At 48.4% G+C, this 18,146-nt stretch overlaps 1 protein-coding gene across 3 annotated transcripts in view; it reads right to left on the reverse strand.

Annotated features, from left to right (window-relative positions):
- The window catches only part of LOC149349485 (myosin light chain kinase, smooth muscle-like), a 223,203-nt gene that overhangs the window by 3,399 nt on the left and 201,658 nt on the right, over window positions 1–18,146 (reverse strand). For all 3 annotated transcript variants that reach the window (XM_089578459.1, XM_089578458.1, XM_089578460.1), the window contains 3 exons: window positions 10,582–10,762; window positions 9,668–9,828; window positions 6,598–6,750 (listed from right to left, as the gene is read on the reverse strand). In XM_089578459.1, the coding sequence (XP_089434585.1) occupies window positions 6,598–6,750; window positions 9,668–9,828; window positions 10,582–10,762 (495 nt within the window). The remainder of the gene's footprint in view (window positions 1–6,597; window positions 6,751–9,667; window positions 9,829–10,581; window positions 10,763–18,146) is intronic.

The raw sequence follows: 18,146 nt of genomic DNA on the forward strand, positions 1-18,146 counted from the left end.
GCATGTGTGGCTTAGCTGATATTAGATGGTTTTAGCGTACAAGCGCTTGCGTACGCTGTACGCAAGCAATTTACGTGACGTTACGCTGTGTATCACACCGGCGCTTTCAGCCACGTACTTGGCAACCAGGAACGCAAACAGCAGTAACGACATCTGGTGTCGAAATAAAATATTTTTTCCTTTCTTTTTCACACGTAAGCCGGTACCAGCCAAGTTGTACTGGGCCGGTAGCCAGTCCAGCCTAGCTGTACCCGGCCGATTCCACTCCTGAGCCTAGTTGTGTTTGCGCGTTCCCCTGCCGAAGGAGCGCTAACTCATCGACGAATACAAACCGCAGACGAGGTGCGGGCTTTCTCTGCGCTGTTGTCGCGTAGGCTGCTATCTTGCAAATACCAAACTGTCCTAAGCGGAACAAAAGCACCGACTAAACAGCAGCCACCGAGAGGGCGAGACGGATACAACTTCTCTTCACGACCACAAGGGTAAGAATCCAAGGCAAGGCGATCCAACGACTCATCTTGTCGGTTGTAAAACTAAGCTTGTATGTTTCATAGCCCTTATAAACAAATACCTGTTAGTACACTTGTTTTCGTACACTTACCTACTTGTGACAATTGCACATGCGACCTTCTTGAATATGTATCATCTATCAAATACCTTGGAATTTATCTCGATGCTGACATGTCGTAGAGCACACATTTAGCTCACGCGTATGCACCGAGCTGCGCAAGGTAGCATGTTTATTGTATTCTGTTGAATTTCTATGCCCACTAGCTATCCGTGAACACATTGTCAATGCTCTTGCTTACAGTGTATTGCGATATGGTGTTACTTGCTTTTTTTTCGCTGCTCAGTTTTTTTGGCGTGATAAAATTAATAGTGTTCTGAAAAGTTTACTCAAATCCGTCTGCTATGGTATGTCTTTGCCTTTGAGTACGGATGTCTTCGAACACCTGCATCTTCCTAATTTTTATCTTCTGTATAAGGTAACAGTTGTTCTAAAATATATTTGGACTAAAGAATTTTGCCATTTGCATACCTCAGCACGAGAACTTCGCACGCGAGAACGTTTTCTTTTGCCCCATACGCGGACCAGGTACGGAGAACGTGTACGATCATACTATGCACCGTTGGTATTGAGCAGTTTGCCTGACGATGCCTTTGTTTTAACAAGCCGGAAACTTGTAAAACAAACTGTTCTTGAGCAGTAGTCCATGATCTGTTTGTTTCTCCCTTTTGTGCGTGCTTTTTTCTTCTCTAAATATTATGTTTATATGCATGTTTGTCGTCGCCAACTGCCAGGCACTGCGCCTCAAACCTTCTTTGGCTTAGGCAGACCTGAATCTGTATTATGTTCTTTGAAACTTTAAGCTTAGGGGCGTCGCAGCTGCCGGCCGCAGCTGCAGACTATTTGCAACATGTTTCAGTAGTGAACGGATTTTTTTAGAATGTATGAGCATGTGAGCATGGTTCTTTTGTCTGCAAGTGGTGGGTCATTGGTTTCTACATACAGATTGTTCATGGGCGACGTCCCGTATGCACCAGTTGAAAGACGCAAACCTAAACTGTGTACTGGATCTAGTCGTTTCAAGTATGACGGCTTGCTGAACCATACACTATGCAACCATAGTCTAAGCAGGATCGCAGCACAGAGCGATAAATTTCTACAAGGCTTTCCCTGTCAGAACCCCAGTGTTTGTGTGAAAAGACTGAGCATGTTCACAGATCGGGAAGTTTCCTTTCCCACGCGCTTATGAGAGGCAGGAAAGTGAGTTTTTTTTATCAAATGTTATGCCAAGAAATTTGTGCTCATTTGTTATTGGTAATTCGGTTTCGTTCAAGTGTAGCGTGGGAACTGTCTGTAAGCATCATTTTAATAAGAAAAGAATGGCTACCGTTTTCTGTGGACAAAACCGGAAACCATTTGTGTCTGCCCATTTTGCCAGTTTATTTATTGTTATCTGCATATGTTGGAAGACGTGCAAGCTACCTGAAGGTAGTCCACATAGACTCAATACACAATGAACCTCGGTATTATTTTGGTGATATTCATTTTCACAACAAAGAATGTTGTACTTAAAATACATCCATGAGGTACTCCATTTTCCTGAATAATATTCCGAGGCGTACATGGAATGAACGGTTAGACAAGAAGTCTTGTAGGCAGTTTAACATCAGGACGTGGATGCCAAGCTCAGCCAGGTCCTGAAAAATCCCGAACCTCCAGGTTGTGTCATACGCCTTTCCTAAATCGAAGAAGACAGCAAGACAGCGTTGTCTGTGTAAAAAAGCTACTTGAGCTGTATTTTCAAGACAAATTCGATGGTTGGTAGTGGAGCATGCCTTTTTAAAGCTACACTGATGAACATCGAGGAGCTCACGGGATTCTAGCACGAAGGTTTATCGGATATTCAGGACACTTTCAAAGGATTTCGCGAGACAGCTGGTGAGAGTGGGGCCTCTAACTGCTAGGAATGGTAGGTGGCTTTCCGGGTTTTAAAAATGAACGATAATGGCTTTCTTCCAGGCTTCGGGTATTTTTCTCGATACTCAAACAAAATCTTAAAGGTGCCTCTATGGCAGTTTAAACGAGATGGGCTAGCATTTGATAATGTATTTCGTCAGTGCAGGGTGCAGTCTGCTTACCAGCGGACAGTACTGTATGAATTTATTATAAGGTTCATTTGTCCTGCCACTTACTTGACCACAGTCTGTTTTTCAGCTGTGTTTTTGTATTTTAGAAATGATTCTGTGTAGTGTGATGAACTGGAAACTGCAGAGAAATATTCGCCCAAGATATCTGCTTGTTTTTCTATATTTGTCTATCAGGGGCTGTGGGAGGAGGAAATGTGAATGGGGAGTTTATCGTCGAACCTTCTCCCGCATTTGGTTTGACGTGGTTGAGCTTTCGGCACTGCGGTGGATACATCGGGCTTTCGCTCTCACCGTTATAAAGTTTATGAAATTCTTCTGCGTTAGGTTTCTGCGGAAAATGCCCCACACTTTATTTGATTCCTTTTTTTTTTTGCTTCTCTACAATCTTGTGTATACCAAGGGCTCCTTGTTCCAGGTCGGACAAGACCTCGAGTACGCGGGGTGGTCCTCTTCACAGTTCGCGCTCAGTGGTGCAGCGTTGCTGTTCTCGGATTCGTGATTATTTGATGCACACTTTGCACAGGTTTTGCAGCCGCGATAGGTTTGGGAGCCATGGCTGAATTTTTGGCAGTTGAAGCAGCGTCGAGGATTTTCTATGAAGGGTCGTACAGTTATTTTCGCGTATCCCACTTCTATGGATTCTGGCAGTTGCTAAGAGGCAAAAGTCAGGACTATGTGCTTTGTGGGTATTTCCTTGACATCTCTGCGCATTTTTATTCGACGGACTTTAGTGACGTTTTGGTCCTTAAGATCCTCCAGCATTTCTGTTTCTGTGAGAGTGAGGAAATCGTGTTCAGAAAGCACACTTTTCACTGTTTGCTGGGCTCGATGAGCAGTAACAGAGGCAGCGATGTTTCCAAAGGTCATTACATTTGGCACTTTGGAATATTGTGCTTGGTCGCAGATCTGGTTTGGTTTAGTTTATGTCCCAAAACGACTCAGGCTATGAGAGACGCCGTAGTGAAGTGCTCCGGAAATTTTGACCAACAGGGGTTCTTTAACGTGCACTGACATCGCAGAGTACACGGACCTCTAGAATTTCGCCTCCATCGAAATCCCACCACCGCGGGCGGGATCGAACCCGCGTCTTTCGGGTCAGCAGCCTAGCGCCGTAGCCACTGAGCCACCGCGGCGGGTGGTCACAGATCTGGAGAAGTAGGCCGCTGCTTGGTAGTTTTATCACCTTGTAGCCAAGACCCAAGGCATCAGTCAGAAACTTAAAGAACTGCGAATTCCTGACTGATTTTGATGCTTCTTCACTGTGTACCACATGATACTTCAGGAACTCTTATTTTCTAGTTAGGAACTGAGCGGTTACATCGGTCCGCACTCTTTTATGAGGGCGATCGTTTTGTGGGACAGGGGCAGCCACAGAATGAATGAAGCAGCCCAATTAACGAAGGGACGGGGCAGGAAATTGCAAACAAGTCCTGCCCATGTCAGCTGTACACACTAACTTTAACCACATATGGAGTAACGCAGGGTAGTTCGCCACACAAGGTGAACCCCAGCCGCCTATGAAAAGTTAAAGAACGGAGAAGACAGGAAAGTTGTGAGAAAGAGGATATGAAAGTGCGCATCCGCGCACAGACTATGGCTTTGAAACACTTTACTATGCTTTGCCATACACATTAAATAAATTTAAAGTTACACAACGAAATATTACCAGCTATTCTTTTTCTTTTAAAAGGTTAAAAGAACTTTTTTTCTAATGCACCTGTATATCTATTGCGTGAGTACCATTATAAAGTGAACATATAATAATGTCTTGTATTGTTGTATTTGCACAATTTTGGTTGTACTGCACTGCTTCTGGCTGATTTTTGTTATCTGTTATCTTTTTAGTGTAATCTGTGTTTTCTGTCCTGCACTGCCGAGTATAGAAGGGTAATGGGAGCTGTGTCAAGCTGCTCTTGAGCGGCTTTTACTCCCATACACCTGAAACATGTATGTAAACATGCTTGTTTGAAATAAACTCGTACTCATACTCAAAGGAGGAGAGGAGGATAGGAAGAGGAGACTGCCGATTTCCGCCGGTCGGGTCAGGCCGGAGGCGTTGTCTACAGGAAGCTGGGGCCAGAGTGATGTGTTGCCGCCGAGAGGCCAAACACTCGGCGTCGGCTCAACCACCAGCATCCCCCTTTCCCTGGACACGGCGCTGCCACGCACGGCTAAGTGCGGGTGCTCGCGGTCCGTGGTGGCGCACTGCTTAGCAATATCCCTGTGGGAACACCCCTGCGGATGCTCGGGAAACCGTGGTGTCTCAACTCACCAACATGTGCACGTTGCAGACGCCCCTGCGGGGAGTTGCCATGCGAACGTTAAATTCGTATCCAAAATGAAATCAATGTTACGGTGCATGCACACCTGAGCGTCGCAGACTAGGTGTTGGGCGATTCGTTACGGTTCTATCCCGCTTTGGGTCATAACGAATCGACCGAAAAGCGGCCGCCGCGTTTCGATGGAGGCGAAACGCAAAATCACTCGTGTGCTGTGCGGTGTCAGTATACGTTAAAGATCCCCAGGTGGTCGAAATTATCCCGGAGACCTCCACTACGCACCTTTCTCTCTTCTTTCACTCCCACCTTTTTCCCTTCCCTTATGGCGCGGTTCAGATGTCCACCGAGATATGCGAGATAGATACTGCGTCATTTCCTTTCCTCAAAAACCAATTTACCCATCGGTCGCGCGACGTCCGCGACCCACAGGTGTGAATGTGGCCTGAGGGGTAACCCACTCTCAGAGAAAGCTATGACGTAGCGCCTCAGAGGGTCAAAACTGCAGCCATTTTTTCCCCTTTGCTCAGTACCGAAGCGCAGAGTACGGCGGCAGGCGACTGAAGTTTTCAACAAATTTCAGGTTACGATAGGAGACTTCTACGTGGAGAACCTTTGACAAGTGCCGCCTCATTTGTGCTTTACTTGAAGTCGTCTGCGATCTCTTTCGATCTGTTGCCAAATTTAAGAGCCAGGATGCAGCAGCCCTTTCCCGTGTGTGCAACATGTGGGCTAGGAATCTTTCGAAAACGCCGGCTAATTTGAGGCCATCAACACTTGCTCGCTGTTGCTCCGAGACCGACAGCGTTCTAAGGCGCTACCGTTGCGCAAAATACTTGGACCAATTCACTGACACGAATCCATTACCGTGTACAAGGTACCACCGACACTAACGATTCAATAAGCACTGTCACTACCTGCTCCTTGTCTGAACAAGGAGCAGATAAGATCTTACAAGCTATACGCCAGGACAACACATAGTATTATCCCCCTCGCTTCGATTTTCGCTAGAACACACACTTTTAAACAAACTTTTCCCCAGGACTATCGCAGAGTGGAATTCCTTGCCTTTGCATGCTCTCGTGTAAAGCCACACTGTCAAAGAACTGGAACGTCAGTTCCTATGTTGTCCATTGTATTTTGCTCGTTATGAATTTTTACGCCTTGTTTATAGCGCGTCACTATGCAACAGAAATGACAGACGAAGAAACACACGCAACAAACGAAGCGCGATTAGGCTTGTCTATTTTGCCTTCATTGACTTTTTATAGTGTAATACGATTGTTATGTGTGAATTTACATTTTGTCATCGATGCCTCTCCTTCCTGGACCTTGCGTATACACTGCAATAAGTTTATTGCCAGCGCGTTACTCGGACATTAAAATGCCCCCGGAGAAAACATCAAACAATCGCAAGCGTTTTTCTACACTGAATTCTCTCCGTTTCCCCGCGATGATTCGTGCCATCTTCGTGACTCGCAAATAACCCTGAAGTAACCATTAGGCTTTTCTGGGTTGCGAAGTTTTGGGGTGGGCTTCAGGGTTCCAAGTTCAAGGTTACGAAGGACCCGTAGGCGAAACGCAGCTTACGCTCTTCAGGCTCTTCCCGCTCTGTGGAGGGGCCTGCACCGCTCGGACACAGTGTACCTTCAGCGCGATTACATACCTGGGATTCTTGACAATCAGTTGGCACATGAAGTCTTTCGCGACGTCCGAGATGGTCTCGAAGACCGGGTCGTCGAAGTCCAAGTCCACCCGCACGATGTTGTTGAAGGTGTCCGTGTCGGAGTCGCCCATGAACGGCGACAACCCGGAAAGTCTGCGCGGCAAACACGCATGCAGGCTTCACGAGATCGCAGGGGGCAGGCCGCTGGCTTCGCAACAATAATGGGATCGTAACGATGCCGCGGCGATTTGGAGACTGCATCGCCACAAAGAGAAGGAAGGTGCGACCAGACAAGGACCTAGCTTTGACGTACAGCGTCACGACATGGCGGCTTCCGCGAGGCGAACGAAGCGGGTGGCACGCGGGCTGGTCGACACTTTTCAAAAGAGAAAAGAATGCAATCGAGCTTTTTCTTTTTTTAGATTGCCATGCCTTTCTATAGAGTTCACTTCACGAATTACACAATTTAACGCCCTCGCTACTCGCGTCCGCAAGACCGACCTCAGCTGGAAGGCGTGACACTATTGGAAAATAAACGAAACTAAAAGCTAATGCTTGCGCCCAGACGCCGATAACAGGCAAGGATTCTAAGCAGACATGTCGAACACGCTACGCAACCGCTGCTGCTATGAGGGTACTTAGAAGTGACGTAACGAAAAGAGTGCCTAAAGGTTTCTTTAGTGACAACGTTCCATGTGTTGTTTGTGTATGGAGGAAGTGAAAACCCTGAACAGCAGGCATGCATTCCTGGAGTGGGGTGATCTATGGCGTAATACGAATTACACATCACGAGAACGCGAATTTCCTCAAAGAAAGATCTGTCGTAAAGAAAACAAACTTGCATCAAGAGTAACACGAATAAAAGGGGCACACATCTTCGTACGTCCCGCTTTGCCATTGCATTCGCGTTGAATGCCACGAGAAGCCATGGCGCCGCGTAGGGCCCTCACGCTCACCTTTGCTGCAGCTTAGTGCTGGACTGTGCGAGAGTGGTGAAACTGCGTTGTTACGCTGTTAATTGTAAAGCGCTATAGCCAAGTGTTAGGGCACAATTACACAATAACTACAGGCACCGAGCAACCTTTACTAAGATTTATGCTGCATAAATGGGAGCTTGTGAAACGGCCGTGGAACTGCAAGTGCAGCGCCATGCTAGAAGATTTTTCCTTGGAGCATACTGCAGCATAAAAGCAAAAATGCCGTACATCCCAGCAGTATAGCACTGAGCTCAGGACAATGTAGGTGGTGTAACATGAATCCCCGGTGTCACTTTAAAGCACTGACCCTCCTCTGAATTTTTTCTCGTCTTTGTCCTGTTTTTTCGAGCAGTTTTACTTCCAAAGAACATGAATCAAAGATGAAAGAGAAGAGTTCGCGAGTGCTTTCGCGGATAGGCCCTGTGCTGGCAGGATGTAAGCCCATTGACTACAAAATGATTGGTTGGTTTATGGGGTTTAACGTCTCAAAGCGACTAAGGCTATGAGAGACGCCGTAGTGGAGGGCTCCGGAAATTTCGGCCACCTGGGGTTCTTTAACGTGCACTGACATCGCACAGTACACGGGCCTCGAATTTCTCCTCCAAAGAAATTCAGCCGCTGCGACCGGGATCGAACCCGCGTCTTTCGGGCCAGCAGCCGAGCACCATAGCCACTGAGCCACCGCGGCGGCACTACAAAATGAGGCCGACACATATTCCCTGGCGAAAAATGATCGGTTATTCTATACTCACAGACCGAAGTCTCAAAAATAAAGGCTGCTGGTTCGTTCATTTGATAATATATTGCGTACGGTGCAGAAATCTAGGTCGGCAATCAATATTCGTGTGTTGCGATAGCCTTAATCATACAGCAACGTTGCGCTTCCGCAAGCTGTGCATTGTGGTTTCTGCATGCCGTCACAGAAGAATTCGGGCAGTTGTCGACGAAACCAGCGGCTCGGTGCGCTGTGGCCTGTTTCGGATGTTCCTTCACCATTGGGTGTATACGTCAAGGACAGAGCACCGCGTTCATTTGTGCTTTCCATCTTTGTGCGCGGTGGGTTTGGAAAGCTCATGCAGCGACAAGTGGCCACCCTGCCAAGCTCTCTTTCTCTTCCTTCACTCTTCTGCAATGAAATAACGTGTTTCTGAGGACATATTAGCCCAGTTAGGAGTGACTCAATTTTCTTTCACCATGGAGTGCTCGCCGTCCAGCTTTAGCGATAATAGAGTCTAGTTATCATTGTTCTAAGGTGGTATGACATTCAGGCGAATCATTAGAGAGGCGTTTAATATGTTTAAGTCCCAATGCCAAGGAATGGACATCACCTAAGCTTCTGCAGCTACAAATGCATCCGTGGCTCGTTATTCATCTCATAGCGCGTTTCACTCAAAATTGCGTAAGGGAGGATGTGTTACAGAAACAAGGGATGGCTTTTTTTTTTTTTTGTCGCGGAAGCAACACTACGCTAGGTGTGAGCGATTTCGCAGAGCCCTGGACACCCCAGCTGCGCATGCGCGAGGAGCGAGTGTGAGACAGTTACTGCGCAATTTCCTTTCCTCAAATACAATTTTCTTCATTACGGCCCCTCTTTCTCTTCTTTCACTGCGACTTCCTCCATTTCTGTACGGTGCGGTTCAGGTGTCCACCGATATGACACAGAATTATTGCGGCATTTCCTTTCCTCAAAAAGCGTTGCGTTCAAAGGGCAAGGCATCGCGCCGAACAAGTGGCGGCGTTACGGGGACTCCATGGCAGCGCTACAACACGTAGTCGCGTTCCACTCCTAAAGGCGAAGCGTAAGAGCAATTAATTAGCAGTTAATTAGTATTTAGTTATTAATCAGTAATTAGCAATTAATTAGTATTTATCACTACTTAGTAATTAGTGCTTAATCAGGTGTGACGTCATCCAGTTGTGACGTCACCAGTGCCACAGAGGCAGTCAAAGTGGTGCGGAAAACGCTTTCGCCTCTACGCACTTTAGAGAGTCAAAGTGTCCCCTGAGATGCCGCGCCGTTGCTTCCGCAATTCTACTCGGGATGGCCATTGGTCAAACCACAGACAATTTTTTCATCGGTGGTGCTCACTTACAGGACGTAGCAGATGACGCCAACGCTCCACATGTCGGTGGCGGGGCTGACCGGCTCGTAGCTGACGACCTCGGGGGCCACAAACTCGGGTGTGCCGAACATCACGCGAAGGCTAGAGTTAGGCTCGTACAGCTGGGCCAGGCCGAAGTCAATCAACTTGATCTGCGAACGACACAGCGGACGGAAACGTCAACATTGCCTTCCAAAGGAGCGTGCAGGGATTACAGTTTGTGAGCGCTATGAACTTCAATGAAGCCGCGCAACGACAACGCGCAGCGACGATCCATTCACCCCTCACAGTGAAAAAAAAGTTGTAAGAAGCGGGGTTTAACGTCCAGGAGCGGCGCATAGGCTTTGAGGGGCGCCGTAGTGGAGGGCTCCGGATCAGTTTAGACCACCTAGGGTTCTTTAACGTGCGCTGACATCGCACAGTACACGGGCCTCTAGAATTTCGCCTCCATCGAAATTCGGTCGCCGCTGCCAGGATCGAACCCGCTGCTTTCGCGCCAGCAGCCGCGAGCACCGTAACCACCGAGCCACCGTGGCGGTACAGCTGTTGAGAGAGCAATAGTTTCTACGTGCCGATAGTGGCAGTTGCTATCAGAGAGTTTCTTTTTTTAATGATTTGTGCTTACTAGAGCACTGGTGCTTTAATTATTGAGGAAATATTAGCTGACGGGAGTTGGCGCAATTCGTCACCATCAGAGTACATGCGAACTCGGCATGCAAACTAAGGAGCATCAAACTGATCTAACGCCTTTCACTGAAACCATGCAACTTGGCGGATGCTAGATCAGAGCTTGAATGCGCGTGCAGGAATGGTTCGCGATCAACTGGCGCCTCGTAGGAGACGTTCAGCGAACAGCTTCGCAACAGCGCGATTTCGACGAACGTGCACAGCGTTCGCAGGCGCACCTTGTGTCCGACCTGGCTCTGGCAGAGGATGTTCTCGGGCTTGAGGTCGAGGTGAATGACGTGTCTGCTGTGCATGTAGGCCATGCCGGCGCAGATTTGCCGCAGGAACAGGACGCAGTCCCACTCGGTGAGCACAAAGTCGTCGGCTATAACCCGCTCGAAGAGCTCCCCACCGGACACGCTGCAGGGTGAAAGGGCCGGGTCACTCCCATCAACCAGATGCGCGTCATTCTCCTCGCAAACTGAACCGGCAGGGTATGGTGTTATGCAGCAATACCTTCGCGGAATATTCGTCAACTAGGGATTCCTTAATCAAAGACGGATTTAAAGAAAGACAGCGGTGAAATGAGCACTCCCAGTGTTGGAAATTAAGCGTGGCCACGTTTGAATCCCAGGCACAATGACAAAACACTTATTTCTAATAATGTAGCAATCCTCAACCTTGCTGAAAAATAAGTGGCCGTAGCGAGGGGGTGGCTAACCGAGTTACGGCACCCTCCCACGGTCAGTTACGGTCAGCGAAAGCGCTGACCGTGGTGAAATACTGCGGACTTTTTAAAAGAGCGGGCGAGCTTAGCGAGTAGACAATGCTTTCTAAAATGAGATTTCAAAGCCTTCAAGAGCACCGCACTTACCAAGCAAGATGAGACACTTGACACTTGTTTCCCCCATGCTGCTTCAAGCAGCTTCGTTTCAGGCGCTACATTGCGTTTGCCTGTCAGCAGAGTGCTTTAATGACGTGCCAGCGGAAATTTAGTAGCATACACACGTCACCGCACTATGGCACTAAAGCTGACGTAATGTTTATCGGAGCTGTTTAAATTTCAACACTGACGTGATCTATTAAATACTGAATTGAACAGGGCGGGTAAAGTGATCGCCCAATATAAACGATGAAGATAACTTTCCAGCAGCCGTATCAATAGGTGTTGCATATTCAATGAGATGATACGTGTTTTCGAACTTGGGTCAGAGAGTCCTGCCTCCTAAACGAATTCCCCGTTTTTGCGACGAACATTCTATGCGGGAAAAGGACTAGTAACTTCGGTGCAGTATTTTTCAGGCAGCAAAATGAAGCAGTCTAATGCAGTTATAGAATGCAAAATTCGCACCGACCCGTCCCCCCTTTCATCTCTTCCCACCCACCTGAGCCTTGCCTTAATCAGATTTCAGAAGAAACGAATGCTGATACGAAGAGGCGGGCAGTACAGGCGCCGTCAGTTTTAAATAACATTGCGACAGCCTCGCTCTTACATTGAACGGATCGTGAGAAAGAAATTACGATCTCATTCATGCGTGTCGGGGGCGCACGGAAATGCGTGGGAGGCTCAAGGAGACCGAGAAATATAAGCACGAACGCCCTCCTCACCACTGCCCGTCTTCATATGCGCCGCCTCCGTTCAGACCTCTCGCGCCCCAGCTGCCCATCTCCCGGCACGTCGCTGCTCCATACACCCGTTTTCCTCATCCCTACTCATGGCATGCGTGGCTGCGATCGGCCCAACCGAACGATCAGCAGGCGCTGATCCGACAAGCCGCTGACTTGCTTAGCGCTCAATGTTGAACAGAAAAATAAAAATATTTTCTCTAGAAACGTTCGAGAATTTATTTTTACCGCCAAACGACACGTATACTATGACGTCATACTTTAGTGCGAAACTCTATCTCCGACGTGCCAACTCCGAGCAAGAATTCTGTCATCTTGTATTGTCTTGTGCATCTTGTCTTGTTCTCCGAACTAACCCGAGTTATACTCGGGTATGTTCGGAGGAGCGTCGCGCGAGCTGCAGCCAATGGGAAAAATGGAGGGCACACTTCAGCTCCGTCTTAACGGTAAGACGCGATAGCGTAATCTCATATGCAGGTGGTCATTCTCTACTTCAGGTACATGAAGGTCATTCATAGTTCCCTGGGAGTCATACTCTTCCCGGCGCAGTGGTGCAGCGGTTAAGCGATGCGCCACTGCCCTGCGATGGCAGGTGCGCTCAGCAGTGGGCCTTGTGCGGCCCAGGTTGCTCTTCGCGAGAGCGACAAATCATTAACCTAACTGCCACCTGCCAAGGTGGGCAGGTTGTAGCCGCAAGGTCACGTGACCTCGGTGGCCCACCTGCCACCTAGGTTGCTCTTTGGGCACCACCTGCCAGACTCATGCTCATGATTTTTCGCTCAAAATGCCGACAACGCCACAGCATGCCATGTTCACAGCTTGCAGCTTAGACATTGAAGTACGATTTTACATTTCCAAAGTTGATCAGGCTACAAACTTAATTCGATATACCGCCGGTAAGCGGCCAGAATGATTTGGAAACGCCTAATAGCTTGCTGGAGTGCTCTACGAATGGTCTGGGTGGGTATGCTTTATTAGATGAAATTAAGCTAGTCATTGCATCAGCACGCGATTTAAGGAGGAATTGTGGAGGAGGCGGAGGTACCCTCCCCTAAGCGTTAAACTTTTCCCGTAGCTCACGAATCAGAACTCAAGGTTCCTATCAAGCAGTCGCGAAGGCCGCTAATTATGCCAGTCTCGCCATAGTGGGTTGTGCAGAAACATTCGCGTAACGAGCTACGCACAGCGAAGTACTACCCTTCTTAAAAAAACAAACAAAAAAAACATCCACCACTAGTTTTGCATGGTAGCAAAACTTGGGTTTATTATATTTGCTTAGTTCGGTGTCACTATACATACATTTTTAAAATTTCACCAGCGCTGCGACTAGGAACAAGAAACAGAGAAGGAAGACAAGGACAAGCGCTTATACATACATATGACATAAGCCAGCAGCCACAGAAACCAAAGAGCATAGGAGATTTTTTTTCTGTTTTAAAATTTGTAGCGCTGATCAATGGAGCTTATTCGTGAATATTTTATGCTTAATGAAGACTGAGTAGAAAAGCAAGGTTAGGTCAGACGTAAACATAAATACCCCCGAAAACATTAGCGTTGACAGCCGTCGCTGTAGCTTAGTTGGTAGAGCATCGGACGTGCAGCTCGAGGGTCGTGGGTTAGGATACCACCGGCTGCACGTGGCCGTTTTTCTGCTTTTCTAGTCAATTATCTTTAAGCTCTAAAATATTCACTAATAATCTCCACTGATCAACGCCACAAATACTGTGTGTGCGCGCACGCACGCACGCACGCACGCACGCACGCACGCACGCACGCACGCACGCACGCACGCACGCACGCACGCACGCACGCACGCACGCACGCACGCACGCACGCACGCACGCACGCACGCACTATATACCAGGTTTTTCAGGGAAGGTGATCAGTAATTTTTAAAAATAGGGTTTTTGAGGTAAAAAGAAGCTTTTTGCGGCATAGTAATATCAGTGTTGCCGGACGCCAAAAAACAGGCGAATCATGTTAACACTAAAGTTATGAATTAAATTCTGATAGTTATCTTTTAACTATTGCCGATAGGCGCCCGCTTGCAATTAGTGATTTGTAGCCGGCGGTTAGTAATCACCACATCAGCTTTTAGAATTTCGAAAACGCGATTACCCTTGCCGCTGTGGCTCAAATATTTTGGGTCACTTCTGGCACCATTCGAAAACCGTGCGCCGGCGGCAGGGCTAAAAGCGACGTCAATCAAATCGCATCACTTTGTCACGTGGTCTGCACAGTCCCGCCCAGGCTGGAACACCGTGACAATGTGCGCGTCTGCTGGCGCTGCGCCGATGAAAAGTGATTAGGTGCTCCGACGGCACCCGCGGCGAGAATATGCTGTGCTGATGCATGGCGAGAGTGGTAACCTAGGAACGCCGACAGCACATGCAACGTAGCATAAAGCGGCGCAAAAGTACTCAGAAATAAAACACGAAAGAAAGCAGCGGAGACAGCTTAGGAAATGTCTTGGAGTGGTCACCTTGTAAGCAGACTGTCTTCGTGTCAGTAGAGCGCTGACATAGCCGCAACTGTTGGAGGCCACTTTTCGACCACTGAAATGGTTGACATTGTTACTGCGTGCGCGCGCAGAAGAATGCCACTATAGCGGCACGTTTGTACCAAGATGCGCATCCTGGTTGCCGCGTGCCCTCTCGCAGCACTTTCGCAAGTGTCTTCAGTCGTTTTGCGAGAACAGCGTCGGTGCACCCTCAAAATCAAAGAAGTGGCTCAATTTTGAGCGAGTTGGAAACTGGCGTGTTGGCCTATGTGAACGTCAACCCACAGGCCAGCGTGAGAGAAATCGGCGACGCATTGAGATGTAGTTTCTCTTCTGTTTGGAGAGTTCCCAAAAAGCACAACATGTATCCGTACAAGGTATGCCTGCACCAAGCACTGGGAGGGTCTGATTTTCAGCGCCTGCTTGATTTCTGTAACTGGCGCGTAATCAAAGGCGAGGAGAGCCCTCAATTTTTAAACAACGTGGTGTGGACCGATGAAGCGCACTTCAGAGATTCCACGGTAAATCTGCACAACGCCATTATTGGACGGCCTCCAACCCACATTGGGTACGAGGACAAAGACATCAGGTTCGGTGTTCCGCAAATGTATGGTGCGGAATATTTCAAGGGCGCATTATAGGCCCCTACTTTATTGACGGGAACCTCACCGGCAGGAACTACACCGAGCGCATCCTAAATGGTGTGGTCACGAACTTCGCCTCACAACTTCCGCTTAACGTGCTGAAGTTTATGTGGTTTCATCATGAAAGGGGCTCCACGACACTCATTCTCTCGTGCTGTGGACGCTTACATGAACTTTCCCAGGCAGTGGATTGGGCGCGGTGGACTGACTGCTTGGCCTCCGAGGCCACCAGACTTATCTCCCTTGGGCTTTCTTCTCTGGGGACACGTGAAGAATAAGGTTTATACGACGCAGCCCTTCAGCCTTGATGACCTGAAGCATAGAATTACTGTGGTCTTGACAAGCCGCCGCAGGACATGATTGAGCGCTCTGTCCGCGCGATGAAAGATCTTGTTGCTGCACATTGCCATGGAAGGAGAGCTTTTCGAGCGCGTGATGTCATCATCATCATCATCATCAGCCTGACTACACCCACTGCAGGGCAAAGGCCTCTCCTATGTCTCTCCAATTAACCCTGTCCTTTGTAAGTTGCCGCCACTGTATCCCCGCAAACTTCTCCATCTCATCCGCCCACCTAACTTTCTGCCGCCCCCTGCTACGTTTGCTTTCTCTTGGAATCCACTCCGTTACCCTTAAGGACCAGCGGTTATCTTGCCTTCGCATTACATGCCCTGCCCATTTCTTCCTCTTGATTTCAACTAAGATGTCATTAACCCGCGTTTGTTCCCCCACCCACTCCGCCCTCTTCCGATCTCTTAACGTTACACCTATCATTTTCCTTTCCATAGCTCGTTGCGTTGTATTGTACCGGGGCGATGGAAAGAAATGCGAACAAAGCAGAGCCTAGGCGCTTCGTTATTCGTATTTCTTTTCATCGCTCTTTTACTTCAGTGGTAGCAGAAATATGCTAGATTATTCCGTGATGCATTCTAGGACCGCTCTAAGGTCTTTTTCGTACCACCCAGGTAAAAGCACTATGAAATGAAATTCGAACCGCGGAGAGCGTAGGCGCCGCGTTGTTCGCGTTTCTTTCCATCGCGATAGTACACACAGTGTAATTGCTGACAGACACACACATTTTTATTGCGTAAGCAATACTGCGCCAGGTTTCGAGCCGTCGCGTAGCTTCCGGCGGTGGCCACGGTTGACCTTTAGCCGCAGTGAGGTCAAACAGATGGAGCGCCGTTGCCATAGCAACCGTTTCAGCCGCGCTCCACCAGGCTCCACGCTGCTTACGCAACTTGCCCGGTTTAACCAGAGCTAAACCTCAGTTAATTTTTTTTCTTCCACACGCGGAAATTTTCTGCCGTGCAATAGGTTTTTATAGATAGTTTTATTCCTCATGGTTGCACTGTCGAATATGTCGGACACCGTTTTTAAAGGCTCAAGGTTAATTAAATTAGTCCGCTCGAGCGTCATTACAGTCCGCCTAAATGTCACTAACATATGTTATTGCACTCCAGCCTTGTAAAGGTGACCTGCGTAGCTTGGAAACCGAATCCATAACTCATGTCGGTATACTGTAGGTCCTGTGTCTTCTTTTTTTATTTTACGAACGATCGCTTGGAAAAAGACATCAGCACAGAAGACTCTGTACGTGTCGTGTGCTGACTCACTTTTTGTTGAATACGAATGAGTCACTGCCTTGATAATTGTAATGTAAAACCACTTAAACCTGCTCATGTCCTTACATACTCATGCTATTGTTGTGAACGCTTTAGTTACTGAGCAATCTTCGGGGCGGCTTTGACAAATTTCAAAGCCTGTGAAAAACTATTAAAAATACAAAGAAAAATTGGCAGTGGTTTAGCTCTGGTTAAACCTGGAGGATTGCGAAAGCAACGATGAGAGAGAGAGAGGCGATGGAGAGAGCGCGGCAGCGGCGGCGGCCCCGACACGCTAGCTATGCGCCTCTACTGCGCATGCGCAACTGGCGAGCGCGGCGGCGGCACCTGTGAGTCACCCGCGCAGCGACGGCGGCGGCGCGCCAGCTGTGCACCGTGGGACATCACTGCTCCTCGCGCATGCGCAGTATGGCCTTCCGTCAGCTCCGCGAAATGGCTCGTGGACTAGCGCAGTGTTGCTTCCGCAACAATAAACGGGAAATAAGAGCGAAGGCAACGAAGGGCAGGTGGCGCAAGAAAAACCTTTCGAGCAAAAGGTATTATGAAAACATCAATTTTCATGAAATGAAAAAAATATGCAGATAATTAGCTGCGTTTAAAGTGACAGCGCAAGGAAAAGAACCGTTGAGCGCGCATTTCCTGCCTCAAAATTACCTGCACGGCAAAAATGAAAAAAAAATAATAAGCAGTACGCACGTAACTTCATTTTACATCTGGCGGAACGAAACTTGACCTGTCGGTGCTTTCCTAGCAAAAAGGTCGGTGATGCAAGTTCATGCTCTTGGCATGTTGGAATGGGCAGGATAAAACTGATACACCAATAAACAAAAATTGGCTGTGGCTTAGCTAAGGTTAAGCCTGGATATGCGAAAAGCTCTCGCTGCTTTCCGGCCAACTCCCAAGCTACCACTTCTGGATCGGTGTTTCTGCGCCGTCCGACTGTTGCTTCTCCTTGCATGGCGAGTGTCTGCGCCTGTTCTATGGGCAAGCGCGCCTATACTATACCCCTCCTTAAATACCGCCACGGCTGCGGCGAAAGGTCAAACGGTGGCGAGGATGGCCGCCTCTTCTATGGCCACCGCCGTCGCTCACGGGTTCTCGCAACGCATGGAGGAAGGAAAAAAAGAGGAGAGGCCCTTTCCACACGACGCCCTGGGAGAAAAGTGTGGAGGAAATCACGTGGCTTTTCAACGATCGGGAGGCCATTTTGTCCGGGCAGCTTAGCAACGGCGTCGTAGTTGCTGCTTGCAAACCGAGCGGTAGCAGACGGCCGCGGCGTAGCAATTGCGGTGAGGCGTAGGCGTACTTTTCTCAACTGCTCGAATTTGTTTTTGATCGTGCTCACGGGCTGACGTTGGCGCCGTTCACTCATATCTCAGGCGGAATTCGCTGCAAAACTCTCGTTGTTG

Source organism: Amblyomma mixtum, chromosome 3, assembly GCF_055824585.1.
Source record: "Amblyomma mixtum isolate Tamu chromosome 3, ASM5582458v1, whole genome shotgun sequence".
NCBI classification, from domain to species: domain Eukaryota; kingdom Metazoa; phylum Arthropoda; class Arachnida; order Ixodida; family Ixodidae; genus Amblyomma; species Amblyomma mixtum.